General features: G+C 40.1%; 1 protein-coding gene across 1 annotated transcript in view; it reads right to left on the reverse strand.

Moving 5' to 3' along the window:
* LOC126249350 (nose resistant to fluoxetine protein 6-like) overlaps positions 1-15,269 on the reverse strand; it is a 223,826-nt gene that overhangs the window by 100,016 nt on the left and 108,541 nt on the right. Inside the window, exons 7-8 of the mRNA XM_049951005.1 lie at positions 4,370-4,463; positions 4,171-4,287 (exon numbers count right to left, since the gene is read on the reverse strand). Of these exons, the coding sequence (XP_049806962.1) occupies positions 4,171-4,287; positions 4,370-4,463 (211 nt within the window). The remainder of the gene's footprint in view (positions 1-4,170; positions 4,288-4,369; positions 4,464-15,269) is intronic.

Below are 15,269 nucleotides of genomic sequence, written 5' to 3' on the forward strand. Positions count from 1 at the left end.
CTCTCCCCTACTACGTGATAATACAAAACAAGCTGCCCTTTTTTGCACCCTTTCGATGTCCTCCGTCAATCCCACCTGGTAAGGATCCCACACCGCGCAGCAATATTCTAACAGAGGACGAACGAGTGTAGTGTAAGCTGTCTCTTTAGTGGACTTGTTGCATCTTCTAAGTGTCCTGCCAATGAAACGCAACCTTTGGCTTGCCTTCCCCACAATATTATCTATGTGGTCTTTCCAACTGAAGTTGTTCGTAATTTTAACACCCAGGTACTTAGTTGAATTGACAGCCTTGAGAATTGTACTATTTATTGAGTAATCAAATTCCAACGGATTTCTTTTGGAACTCATGTGGATCACCTCACACTTTTCGTTATTTAGCGTCAACTGCCACCTGCCACACTATACAGCAATCTTTTCTAAATCGCTTTGCAACTGATACTGGTCTTCGGATGACCTTACTAGACGGTAAATTACAGCATCATCTGCGAACAACCTAAGAGAACTGCTCAGATTGTCACCCAGGTCATTTATATAGATCAGGAACAGCAGAGGTCCCAGGACGCTTCCCTGGGGAACACCTGATATCACTTCAGTTTTACTCGATGATTTGCCGTCTATTACTACGAACTGCGACCTTTCTGACAGGAAATCACGAATCCAGTCGCACAACTGAGACGATACCCCATAGGCCCGCAGCTTGATTAGAAGCCGCTTGTGAGTAACGGTGTCAAAAGCTTTCCGGAAACCTAGAAATACGGAATCAACTTGAGATCCCCTGTCGATAGTGGCCATTACTTCGTGCGAATAAAGAGCTAGCTGCGATGCACAAGAACGATGTTTTCTGAAACCATGCTGATTATGTATCAATAGATCGTTCCCTTCGAGGTGATTCATAATGTTTGAATACAGTATATGCTCCAAAACCCTACTGCAAACCAACGTCAATGATATAGGTCTGTAGTTAGATGGATTACTCCTACTACCCTTCTTAAACACTGGTGCAACCTGCGCAATTTTCCAATCTGTAGGTACAGATCTATCGGTGAGCGAGCAGTTGTATATGAGTGCTAAATAGGGAGCTATTGTATAAGCCTAATCTGAAAGGAACCTAATCGGTATACAATCTGGACCTGAAGACTTGCCCGTATCAAGCGATTTGAGTTGCTTCACAACCCCTAAGGTATCTACTTCTAAGAAACTCATGCTAGCAGCTGTTCGTGTTTCAAATTCTGGAATATTCCATTCATCTTCCCTGGTGAAGGAATTTCGGAAAACTGCGTTCAATAACTCCCCTATAGCGGCACAGTCGTCGGTAACAGTACCATCGGCACTGCGCAGTGAAGGTATTGACTGCGTCTTGCCGCTTGTGTACTTTACATACGACCAGAATTTCTTCGGATTTTCTACAAAATTTCGAGACAATGTTTCGTTGTGGAACCTATTAAAGGCATCTCGCATTGAAGTCCGTGCCAAATTTCGCGCATCTGTAAATTTTAGCCAATCTTCGGGATTTCGCGTTCTTCTGAACTTCACATGCTTTTTCCGTTGCCTCTGCAACAGAGTTCGGACCTGTTTTGTGTACCACGGGGGATCAGTTCCATCTCTTACCAATTTATGAGGTATGAATCTCTCAATTGCTGCTGCTACTATATCTTTGAATTTGAGCCACATCTCGTCTACATTTGCATAGTCAGTTTGGAAGGAATGGAGATTGTCTCTTAGGAAGTATTCTAGTGACACTTTATCCGCTTTTTTAAATAAAATTATTTTGCGTTTGTTTCTGGTGGATTTGGAAGAAACGGTATTGAGCCTAGCTACAACGACCTTGTGATCACTAATCCCTGTATCAGTCATGATGCTCTCTATCAGCTCTGGATTGTTTGTGGCTAAGAGGTCAAGTGTGTTTTCGCAACCATTTACAATTCGCATGGGATCGTGGACTAACCGCTCGAAATAATTTTCGGAGAAAGCATTTAGGACAATCTCGGAAGATGTTTTCTGCCTACCACCGGTTTTGAACAAGTATTTTTGCCAACATATCAAGGGAAGGTTGAAGTCCCCACCAACTATAACCGTATGAGTGGGGTATTTATTTGCTACGAGACTCAAATTTTCTCTGAACTGTTCCACAACTATATCATCAGAGTCTGGGGGTCGGTAGAAGGAGCCAATTATTAACTTAGTTTGGCTGTTAAGTATAACCTCCACCCATACCAATTCGCACGGAGTATCTACTTCGACTTCACTACAAGATAAACCACTACTGACAGACACAAACACTCCACCACCAATTCTGCCTAATCTATCTTTCCTGAACACTGTCTGAGACTTCGTAAAAATTTCTGCAGAACTTATTTCAGGCTTTAGCCAGCTTCCTGTACCTATAACGATTTCAGCTTCTGTGCTTTCTATTAGCGCTTGAAGCTCAGGGACTTTCCCAGCACAACTACAACAATTTACAACTACAATTCCGACTGTTCCTTGATCCAAGCACATCCTGTATTTGCCATGCAGCCTTTGAGATTGCAGCCCACCCCGTACTTTCCCGAGGCCTTCTAACCTAAAAAACCGCCCAGTCCACGCCACACAGCCTCCGCTACCCGTGTAGCTGCCAGCTGAGTGTAGTGAACTCCTGACCTATTCAGCAGAACCCGAAACCCCACCACCCTATGGCGCAAGTCAAGGAATCTGCAGCCAACACGGTCGCAAAACCGTCTGAGCCTGTGATTCAGACCCTCCACCCGGCTCTGCACCAAAGGTCCGCAGTCGGTTCTGTCAACGATGCTGCAGATGGTGAACTCTGGCTTCATCTTGATATCCTCAATACATTGCAAATGTCAGTCATGGTCAGAACAGTGTTCCGTGTAATTGTGAGTGCATTATGTTGGAGCTCAGAGCATTCAGATGTGGGCAAATTTTTTGTGCTCGTATGGTGGCTCCTTCCATACCCAAGGTAGCCGAAGTGTCTGGTGTTCCCAGAGGAGCCACATCAAAGCTTTACACTGCATACTGGGGAAGTAGAAAAACATCATCTGCTAAGTCACAATGTGAATGAAAGTGTGTGTTGAGAGATTGTGAGGGACAGTCATTGAAGAAGATTGTGATGAAAATTAAGAGGACAAAAGTTGTAAAAGTCACTGCAGAACTGTATGTTGCACTTATGAACCCTGTCAGCATCAAACAACATGTGGGAGCTCCAGAAGTAGGGAACTGTAATGTGAGCTGGAACTAAAAAACCATTCATCAGTGTTGCAAATGCCCGTGACAGGAAAACATGATGCTGACACCATAAAAATGGGCTATGGAGCCATAGAAGTCATTTGATTGGATGAGTTTTGTTTCACACTGTTTCCAACTTCCAACTGAGTTTACATCACAAGAGTAAACATGATGGGGTTTTGGTGTTGATTTGGACAGCCATATCATGTTGTTCCATGGACCCCACACTTGCTATGCAAGGTTGTATTATTGCCAAGGATTATGGGACCATTTTGGCTGATCAGGTACATCCCATAGTACAGTGCTTGTTCCCCAATGGTGATGCTGTATTTCAAGACAACAGGGACTCTGTCCACACAGCTTGCATCATCCAGGACTGGTTTCATGAGCATGAAGATGAACCGTTGCATCCCTCCTGGCCACTGGTCATCAGATCTCAGTATTGTTGAATCTTTGTGGTCTACTTTGTAGAAAAGAAGTTTCATCGCTATCCAGCTCATCATCATTACCTGAAATTGCCATTATTTTGCAGGAAGAATGGTATATAAATCCTTTCAAAACCACCCTGGACCTGTGTTTATCCATTGCGAGACAACTGGAAGGAATTTTGAATGTCAACGGTTTTCCTACACTACATTGGGCATGGGAATGTGTTGTGTTTTTGGTGTTCCTCTATTTTTGTCCACCCTTGTAGATTTCAATGACAAAACCTTACATCCTCAGCACTGAACCATCATCACATTTTATCTTGCTATGAAATAAGATTCAAAACACTGAAATTCAACTAAGTTACACTTTAAATACACATATTTACAATCATAATGAAGGACCGCTACCTCCCAAGATTTAAAAAGAAAAGGGTTAAATTTTGTTGACAAATATATCTTCTTTTCTTTTGAAAATAACTGATAATATTTTATGACATTATTCAACAGGGCATTTGCTCCTTACCTAATAATTCTTCGTAGAACCATGGTGATAAACTCCACAATTTTGCTTCCACATGTCTCTTGTGAGGGTTTCTTTCCTTGTTTCCCTTGATAATACAGATATGAAACTAGGAACCCACTGTTAAGAGAATATATGTTAGAATTTTATGTTGTAATAGGAGTAAAAGACAGCAATTGGAAAAAGTACTTTAATACTCTACCTGAGGAAGAAAAATGTGTCTACTGAAAGAGTAGAATTACTGACCACCTGCACCATGAAACCTTCTGACAAGTAAAAAGCTTGTGGTTTATTATCTGCAAACATAAAAGAAAACATATATGAAAAATAAAGGAATTGTCATCTATTACATCATGCATGCGCTTTGCTTCCCATCATATAACTCAACAGGTCTGGAATACCAACATGTTAAATGGAAAAGTAAACTGACCCTGACTGGAAGAAGAGTGTCCATTGCAGCTGAAAAAAATATTATGTCTAACAATGTCGAAACTGAGGACTGTGAAGTTGTCTATACGTAAACGGCCTAGGTGATGTTTTTACCAACCACCAGATTATGTTGCAACAGTTGTGTTATCATTGAAAGGAAGTCTATTCTCAGTAGTAGGGAAGTACCCTGATCATGCAACACTAGTTTCAGATGACTTTAATGTACTGAGGGTAGAGTGGACATCTATAGATTTGTTATAGGTGGTAAAGGCAGTCTTGCAAAGAAGTTCTGAATGCTTTCATCAAAAACTGTCTTGAATGACTAATGCAAAAACCTACATGTTGTTGCTGTTGTTGTGGTCCTCAGTCCTGAGACTGGTTTGATGCAGCTCTCCACGCTACTCTATCCTGTGCAAGCTTTTTCATCTCCCAGTACGTACTGCAGCCTACATCCCTATGAATCTGCTTAGTGTATTCATCTCTTGGTATCCCTCTGCGATTTTTACCCTCCACGCTGCCCTCCAATACTAAATTGGTGATCCCTTGATGCCTCAGAACATGTCCTACCAACCGATCCCTTCTTCTAGACAAGTTGTGCCACAAACTTCTCTTCTCCCCAATTCCATTCAATACCTCCTCATTAGTTATGTGATCTACCCATCTAATCTTCAGCATTCTTCTGTAGCACCGCATTTCGAAAGCTTCTATTCTCTTCTTGTCCAAACTAGTTATCGTCCATATACTTTCAGAAACGACTTCCTGACACTTAAATCTGTACTCGATGTTAACAAATTTCTCTTCTTCAAAAACGCTTTCCTTGCCATTGCCAGTCTACATTTTATATCCTCTCTACTTTGACCATCATCAGTTATTTTGCTCCCCAAGTAGGAAAACTCCTTTACTACTATAAGTGTCTCATTTCCAAATCTAATTCCCTCAGCATCACCCGACTTAATTTGACTACATTCCATTATCCTCGTTTTGCTTTTGTTGATGTTCATCTTATACCCTCCTTTCAAGACACTGTCCATTCATTTCAACTGCTCTTCCAAGTCCTTTGCTGTCTCTGACAGAATCACAATGTCATCGGCGAACCTCAAAGTTTTTATTTCTTCTCCATGGATTTTACTACCTACTCCGAATTTTTGTTTTGTTTCCTTTACTGCTTGCTCAATATACAGATTGAACAACATCGGGGAGAGGCTACAACCCTGTCTCACTCCCTTCCCAACCACTGCTTCCCTTTCATGTCCTTCGACTCTTATAACTGCCATCTGGTTTCTGTACAAATTGTAAATAGCCTTTCGCTCCCTATATTTTACCCCTGCCACCTTCAGAATTTGAAAGAGAGTATTACAGTCAACATTGTCAAAAGCTTTCTCTAAGTCTACAAATGCCAGAAACGTAGGTTTGCCTTTCCTTAATCTTTCTTCTAAGATAAGTCGTAGGGTCAGTATTGCCTCTCGTGTCCCCATATTTCAATGGAATCCAAACTGATCTTCCCAAGGTCGGCTTCTACCAGTTTTTCCATTCGTCTGTAAAGAATTTGCGTTAGTATTTTGCAGCCGTGACTTATTAAACTGATAGTTCGGTAATTTTCACATCTATCAACGCCTGCTTTCTTTGGGATTGGAATTATTATATTCTTCTTGAAGTCTGAGGGTATTTTGCCTGTCTCATACATCTTGCTCACCAGATGGTAGAGTTTTGTCAGGACTGGCTCTCCCGAGGCTGTCAGTAGTTCTGATGGAACGTTGTCTACTCCTGGGGCATTGTTTCAACTTAGGTCTTTCAGTGCTCTATCAAACTCTTCACGCAGTATCATATCTCCCATTTCATCTTCATCTACATCCTCTTCCATTTCTATAACATTGCCCTCAAGTACATCGCTCTTGTATAGACCCTCTGTATACTCCTTCCACCTTTCTGCTTTCCCTTCTTTGCTTAGAACTGGGTTCCCATCCGAGCACTTGATATTGATACAAGTCTTTCTCTTTTCTCCAAAGATCTCTTTAATTTTCCTGTAGGCAGTATCTGTCTTACCCCTAGTGAGATAAGCCTCTACATCCTTACATTTGTCCTCTAGCCATGCCTGTTTGGCCATTTTGCACTTCCTGTCGATCTCATTTTTGAGACTTTTGTATCCCTTTTTGCCTGCTTCATTTACTGCATTTTTATATTTTCTCCTTTCGTCAATTAAATTCAATATTTCTTCTGTCACCCAAGGATTTCTACTAGCCCTCGTCTTTTTACCTACTTGGTCCTCTGCTGCCTTCACTACTTCATCCCTCAAAGCTACCCATTCTTATTCTACTGTATTTCTTTCCCCCATTCTTGTCAATTGTTCCCTTATGCTCTCCCTGAAACTCTGTACAACCTCTGATTTAGTCAATTTATCCAGGTCCCATCTCCTTAAATTCCCACCTTTTTGCAGTTTCTTCAGTTTTAATCTACAGTTCATAACCAATAAATTGTGGTCAGAGTCCACATCTGCCCCTGGAAATGTCTTACAATTTAAAACCTGGTTCCTAAATCTCTGTCTTACCATTATATAATCTATCTGATACCTTTTAGTATCTCCAGGCTTCTTCCATGTATACAACCTTCTTTTATGATTCCTGAACCAAGTGTTAGCTATGATTAAGTTGTGCTCTGTGAAAATTTCCACCAGGCGGCTTCCTCTTTCATTTCTTACCCCCAATCCATATTCACCTACTACGTTTCCTTCTCTCCCATTTCCTACTATCGAATTCCAGTCACCCATGACTATTAAATTTTCGTCTCCCTTCACTATCTGAATAATTTCTTTTATTTCATCAAACATTTCTTCAATTTCTTCGTCATCTGCAGAGCTAGTTGGCATATAGACTTGTACTACTGTCGTAGGCGTGGGCTTCGTGTCTATCTTGACCACAACAATGCGTTAACTGTGCTGTTTGTAGTAGCTTACTTGCATCCCTATTGTTTTATTCATTACTAAACCTACTCCTGCATTACCCCTATTTGATTTTGTATTTATAATCCTGTATTCACCTGACCAAAACTCTTGTTCCTCCTGCCACCAAACTTCACTAATTCCCACTATATCCAACTTTAACCTATCCATTTCCCTTTTTAAATTTTCTAACCTACCTGCCCGATTAAGGGATCTGACATTCCATGCTCCGATCCGTAGAACGCCAGTATTCTTTCTCCTGATAACGACGTCCTCCTGAGTAGTCCCTGCCCGGAGATCCGAATGGGGGACTATTTTACCTCCGGAATATTTTACCCAAGAGGACGCCATCATCATTTATCCATACAGTAGAGCTGCATGCCCTCAGGAAAAATTACGACCGTAGTTTCCCATTGCTTTCAGCCGTTCGCAGTACCAGCACAGCAAGGCCGTTTTGGTTAGTGTTACAAGGCCAGATCAGTCAATCATCCAGACTGTTGCCCCTGCAACTACTGAAAAGGCTGCTGCCCCTCTTCAGGAACCATACGTTTGTCTGGCCTCTGAACAGATACCCCTCCGTTGTGCACCTACAGTACGGCTATCTGTATCACTGATTCATGCAAGCCTCCCCACCAACGGCAAGGTCTATGGTTCATGGGGAAGAACCTACATGTAATGGAATTATTTTAAATCTTGTAGCTACAGACAAGCCTTACCTTATTGACAGTGTCAGTAAAGAGACAGGGATTAGCAATCATGTCAACAGAGCCATGAAGGTTAGTTAACTTACTAAATCCTTCAAGAAGGCTAGAAGAGTTTTTATGCTGGAAGAAGCAAATTAACATTTGTTAGCATCCAATATGATGGATGTATGCTAATTATGGACGAAGTTTAAACTCATTGTTAATCATACTCTGGAGAAGTACGTGCCAAGTAAATGAATCCAGGATGGAAAAGACCTGCTGTGGTGTAACAGAATTTTCAAAATACTGTGAAAACAGAGACTGTTGTACTTTTGGCTCAAAACAGAACACACAAGTACTGACAGCTAAAAGTTAGCAGAAATTCATGTGTCTATAAAAATACTACTGCATGAAGTATACAACTTCCAACATTATATATATTAGTGAAAGATCTTGCCAACAATCCTAGAAAATTACAGTCCTGCATAAAACCACCAAGTGGGTCAAAGGCTTCTATTCAGTAATTGTAAACCAGTGTGATGTGGCAATAGAAGACTACAAAAGGAAATTTGAAGTTTCATTTTTCAAAAAGAAGAAAAAAATAAAAAAAAAATTGTGCAGGAGGATTGTACAGACATACCATTATTTGACCACTGCACAAACTCCCATATGGAGGCACAGAAATAGACATCCCTGGCACTGAAATGTTGGAAAGGTGACTCCCCTTCATAAGAAGGGTAAAAGAACAGGCCCATAAAATTACAGGTCAATAGAGTTAACAATGGTTTGTTCCAGAATTATTGAGCATATTCTATATTTAATGTAATGAATTTGCTTACAGAGAAGAGCTTCTATCTATAAATCACCATGGATTTAAAAAACTTCGGTCATGTGAAGAGCTTAGCTTGCCCTTTTCTTGAACAACATCCTGTGAGCCACAAATGAAGGCCAACACACAAGGTTCAGTATTCCTATGTTTGCAGAGAGTGTTCTACACAGTGCCACACTGCAGATTGTTAACAGAAGTCTGAACATATGGAATAAGTTCTCCTATATTTGAGTGGCTCAAAGACTTTCAAGTAGCAGAACATAGTATACTGTCCTGCATGGCTAGTGTTCATTTGAGACTAAGGTATCATCTGGAGTGCCCCAGGGAATTATAATAGGGCCACTCTTGTTCTTTGTATACATAAGCAATCTGATAGGTAGCATGAGCAGCAGTCTGTGACTGTTTGATGATGATGCTGTAGTCTACAGGACAGCGTCACCTTCAAGTGACGGTAAGAGGCTACAAGATGAGTTGGACAGAATTTCTACTTAGTATGGTGAATTTCAGGTTGCTTTAAATTTCAAAACATGTACATTAATGCAGACAAGCAGGCTGAGTGCAGTACTGCACTGGTTGACAGTCATGTTGATTATATATCTAACAGCAAACTGACATGAAACAGAAGGAGCATGTAGGGTCAGTTGTAGGGAATATGAATGTATGACTTCAGTTTATTGGGAGAATTCTAAAAGAATGTAGCTCACCTAGAAAGGAGGCCACATACAGAACACTTCTGTGACCCATTCTTCAGTACTGCTCATGTGTTTGGAATCCACACCAGTCAGATAAAAGAAAGACATTGAAGCTACACAGATATGTGCAGCTAGATTTGCTACTAGTAGGCAAAATTAGCACACAAGTATCATGGAAATTCTACATAAACTCAAATGGGAATCCCTGGAAGGAAAAAGACACTACTGAGAAAGTTTAGACAAAATCAGCATTTGCAGCAGACTGCAGAATTATCCTACTACCACCAACATACATCTTGTATAAGAACCTTGAAGACAACTCAAATCAGGGTTCTTATGGGAGCGTACGGACACTTTTTTCCTCCATGTTCCATATGTGAGTGGAATAGAAAATCACATTAATACATGTATTGTATGGTGGCTTGCAGAGTACGTGTATAGATGTATACGTAGCTCTGGATGTAGAAAGCAGGAGTTAAATTATTTCAGATACTTTGGATCTCTAAATGGAAATAAAAGTAATAATAGATATTTTGCATTATTTCAGTTAACATGCCGAAAAGGTGGCTGACCTAAATATATCTCTTGGATTTTTTTTCCTCCCAAAAACTGATCAGGCTTCTATAGTCTAGAGCTAAGTAGAAGTTCTTAACTGTGGACTTTGTTCACACAGGTGTCAACTCAGATGCAAATTACTTGACCTTCACTATACTGTTAATATATGTAACGCTGACCTGAATAGCTCCATTCAAGTAGCAGAGTGCATGTGACATGTCCATAGTTCTGTTCTATGTTCTTTGGATTAGGTAAAAGAGAGAAAAACTTCCGTTGTCTTCACTATAGTTTAACCACTTATAATGCTGCCCAGAGGAGGTCCATTCAAGTGGCAGGGCATCTCTGGTGCATCCACTGTTCTATTTTAATAGTTTAGATTATGCAAACCTCTGAGACCCTTACAAGAAAATGTCAGCTCGAAAACAAATATTAAAATTGATTGTAACACTAAAAACCAAGAGCTACCGGAATGAAATTTTCATTCTGCAGCAGAATGTGTGCTGATGTGAAACTTCCTGGCAGATTAAAACTGTGTGCTGGACTGCGACTTGAACTCAGGACCTTTGCCTTTTGCAGGAAAGTGCTCTACCAACTGAGCTACCCAAGCATGACTCACAACCCATCCTCACAGCTTCACTTCTGCCATTACCTTGTCTGCTACCTTCCCAACTTCACAGAAGTTCTCTTGCAAATCTTGCAAGACTAGCACTCCTGGAAGAAAGAATATTGCAGAGACATTGCTTAGCCACAGCCTGGGGTATGTTTCCAGATAAAATTTTCACTCAGCAGTTGAGTGTGCACTGATATGAAACTCCCTGCACACAGTTTTAGTCTGCCAAGATGTTTCATATCAATGCACACTCTGCTTCAGAGTGAAATTTCATTCTGGAAACATCCCCCAGGCTGTGGCTAAGCCATGTTTCCGCAATATCCTTTCTTCCAGGAGTGCTAGTCTTGCAAGGTTTGCTGGAGAACTTCCGTGAAGTTGGGAAAGTAGGCAGGAGTAAAGCTGTGAGTACGGGTCATGAGTCATGCTTGGGTAGCTTAGTTGGTAGGACACTTGCCTGCTAAATGGAAAGGTCCTGAGTCAGAGTCTTGGTCTGGCAAACAGTTTTAATCTGCTAAGAAGTTTCAAACAAGAGCTGGCTGAAAATCAAGATATAAAGCAGAACGTTTTTAAAAAATTTGGAAAAAATATGAGAATTAATCTGACTGAAAACTTTATGGACAAGAGTCCAGATTTACATTTATAATAGGAAATTCTTACTGATTAGCACATTCTGACATATCAGTCACTGAGTCACTCTAATTAGACAGCAAAAATTTTGTACCAAGGGAATATGCCAACCATACAATAATAAACAGTTTGGCTTTAATTTGTGTAATACTGATTGGGAAAACTATAACTACATTAGCCTCAACAAAGACAAATATTTTATAGCTGCTGGTTACAAACAGATCTAACCTTATCAACAGTATTGCCAAGGAGACAGAAATTTGCCATTATAATTGTATTGTAGCAGCAATGGTGACAAAAAATGAAACTACTAAACCAGAAAGCTGGAAGAGTATTTTTTGTTGATAGGACAATATAAATATCCAACAGAAATAAGGGATTAAGGACATTCAACTTAAATGTGATAGAAGCAGAAGATTTGTAGTCAAAGGTAAAACACATTTAAGTCATTCTCTGGATAACTCATTCTCTCGATAATTCATCTTGGCTTAATAGTATAATTTTAATTTTTTTGATAAAATGTACTGTTACAGACTCATTTCAAAAGATGAAGTAAAAATCTGATAAATAAAACTTAATAGCAACTTGTATATTTATACACAAAACCTATGTAAAATTCTCATTAGACTTTTCAGAGAATTCTTGTGTCATTGCAATCCCTGTTGTTGGTTAATTCAAAATGAGAAGTGAATTGACTGGGAAAGGAAAGTTTTGAAAGGATTTTTTTATAAGAATACCAGGAAAAAGAAAAGTTGACGGATCTGTGAAGTGCAGTAACTAAACTTTATCTTTACATAAATGAAACTATTCCTGAAGAACATTTGAAATCATGTTCAAATATTTATCAAGCACTCTGCTGAGGGATCACTTCTCACATTTGAGCACTTTATGGACACAGAATCCCTTGAAAAGAAGCAAATAAAGTGGACCCCCATCAGTGTTAATTGGATTCTGTATGGTCACTGGGGTACTATGATGCACAGAGAGAATGTCAAGGACTTGGTGCATTACATCACAACTAAAGTCAATCTACATGCTAATGTAGTAATTCAGAAATCTCACACCAGTTCAAAAGGATACCTTTCATGATGTCATTTTGAAATCAGGATCATGCAGGCAATACTGTGAAGATTTAGATGAAAATGGCGGCTTGAACTCCTAGGCCTAACATCTCAGTGTCTGACAATGAGGATCAGAGGAAGTTACATCAGGACAAGGAGAAGGTGACAATACGAGCTTCTCTCAGTGTATTGAATGTTTAACTAACTTAAGGTATGCATGCAAGTAGAATCATTGACGGTTGTTGAAGATATTACCTGGCTGTATTTCCATAATTTACTTGAACAAGATGGCAGCAGTACTAAAGGATCACAAGGAAGACTACTACTCTTACAGACTTCTCTGGGTTACTACAACCTGCAGCCAACTCTAAAAAGGGATTTCTGTGGCTTACTCCTCATATGAATTTGGTTCTTCTTAGGTAAATATTTCTTTGAGTGTTGTGTTCACTATGTTATAAAAACCATTTTGAGCAACATGTTAATGTCCATTAAGGGTACATTGCAAGCTTAACTCTGTATGCAGTAGTGATTAGTGGCATATTATCAACAGTGATGAGTCCTGTATAGCACTCACTATTCATGGATGATTTCATTATTTTCTGACTCACTTTCAATCTTGTAGCTCAGATTTGAAAGTCTGGAGAAATGAGTTTATAGCAGTCACGTTGAGTGATCTTATAAGGAAATGAAGTGTGAATGTTAATTTACTATAAGTATGGTTTTTAGTGAGTGACCGCATTTTTTACAATTAATTTTATTATTATATTAATTTTAGGTATTTTAATGTTTCTCTCAAATATGCAAGTAATGCTGCTAACAATTATACTATTCAACACTCTAAACCATCTATCATTATCACACTTTTAGTGTTATTTTGAAATACATTTCGTCTTAGATTGTTGTTTTCTGCTGAGGGCGAGAAATTCTTCCACTGAAATCAGTACTCATTTTTGGTGGAAGTCTTAATGAGGAATTCTGCTCATACTTTTTATTCAGGAGAGCTGAAAGACTACTGATAGTGGTGGCCATGTGAGTGACATACAGTGCCTGACATCAAAATTGATGCACCTAGAAGGGGAGGACAAAATGAAATGAAACTCTACAGGTTGAGAGGGCATGTGATTTTACTTCAGTGATTAAAAAATTGAATCAGATTTACAAAGAACATGGCAGTATAAGCCCATTTATCAGTATTACATTGCACCCTTTCTAGGCTGGAAGCATGCACTAATTCGGTGGGGAAGTTTGTCATAAAGCTGTTGTATCCTCCCCTGAGGCAAGCTGGCCCCCACCTATCATAACTGGTCCCTGACATCCTGGATACTGGTACCGGGACAGAGTTGAAATTTGAGCTGGTCCCACACTTGTACCATCACGGACAAATCTGGGAATCTTGCTGGCCATGTGAGTACCTCAGAATTATGCACACAGTTCACTGTGACATGAGCAATGTCCTTTTGAAAAATGGCACCATGATACTGTTTTACAAGTAGTAACATTTAGTACACAGGATGCAAGATGTGCGTGACATATCACTGTACCATCAGAGTTTCTGCTGTGTCTCTCCAAAACACTGAAAGAGTGGGACCTCTCCCCAGATCGCCACCATATCACTGCTTATGGACATTCCAGGTACCGCAGAACCGTGATTTATCACTGAACAAAATGTGACCTCATGCACCAGCAGTTCCTGGTCACAGCACCAATTCAAATTCAGCTGTTCATGGTGTGGTGTTAACAGCTGTCTACAGATGGGACTATAAGTCCCTAGTCCAGCTGCTGCTGGTCTCTGACCAATGGTGTGGCATGGTACAAAATGTTTCAGGGAATCTGGTTCTCAGATGGCAAGCACAGATGTGAAGAGGTTACAATATACTTGGTGCACAATATGGTGAACCTTCTTTGTTGTGGTCAGAGGTGGTTCACCAGAACCTTGAAGACAGGTGGTTCACCAGAACCTTGAAGACAAGTATGCTGCCATGTACTCCAACACTGAGCCACTGTCCCCTCTGAATGTCCCACAAATCTGGATATTGCACGATTTGTCCCACCGGCCATATGGAGAAACACTGTGAGAGCCCTTTCCAACTTTATTAGGTGCTGATTACACTGCCCCACATGGGTACACAAGATTTATGTGACCTTCACGGTGATTACTCAATGTCTGATGCTATTCACATCCAGGGTGTATACATGGAAAAGGAAAAAAAATTCCCGGATTTTTCCTGGATTTCCCGGTTAAAAACACACTTTCGCCCAGGTGAAAATACACTTTTTCCATGTTAAGTGACAGTATACTCTTATTTGGCACTGTAAAACTCATCAATCCTTTGAATGGTTATGGTTTTATATACCGGAGTAGAATTTCCCAGCATTTTAGAAAACGAAACTCAGGGGGGTAAAAACACATTTTGAAAGACCTTTGATGTGCAGCAACACGTACACTGCATATTTTCATATTACGAACGCATAAATTCGAATTCCGCCAAACACTGCATGTCACTTACCGAAGCATTGAAATCAAGATTGCGATGCGCTTTTGTAAGCCAGTCATATGTCATGTCATGTGATCTCACCAACTGATGACAGCATAGGACACGTGATGTAGTCAGCCAATAGCAAGATCACTCTTAAGTTGCGCGAACACACAAATAAGAAAAGTTAATGGTTTAAATTAATAT

Source organism: Schistocerca nitens, chromosome 3 (genome assembly GCF_023898315.1).
Source record: "Schistocerca nitens isolate TAMUIC-IGC-003100 chromosome 3, iqSchNite1.1, whole genome shotgun sequence".
NCBI classification, from domain to species: Eukaryota; Metazoa; Arthropoda; class Insecta; order Orthoptera; family Acrididae; genus Schistocerca; species Schistocerca nitens.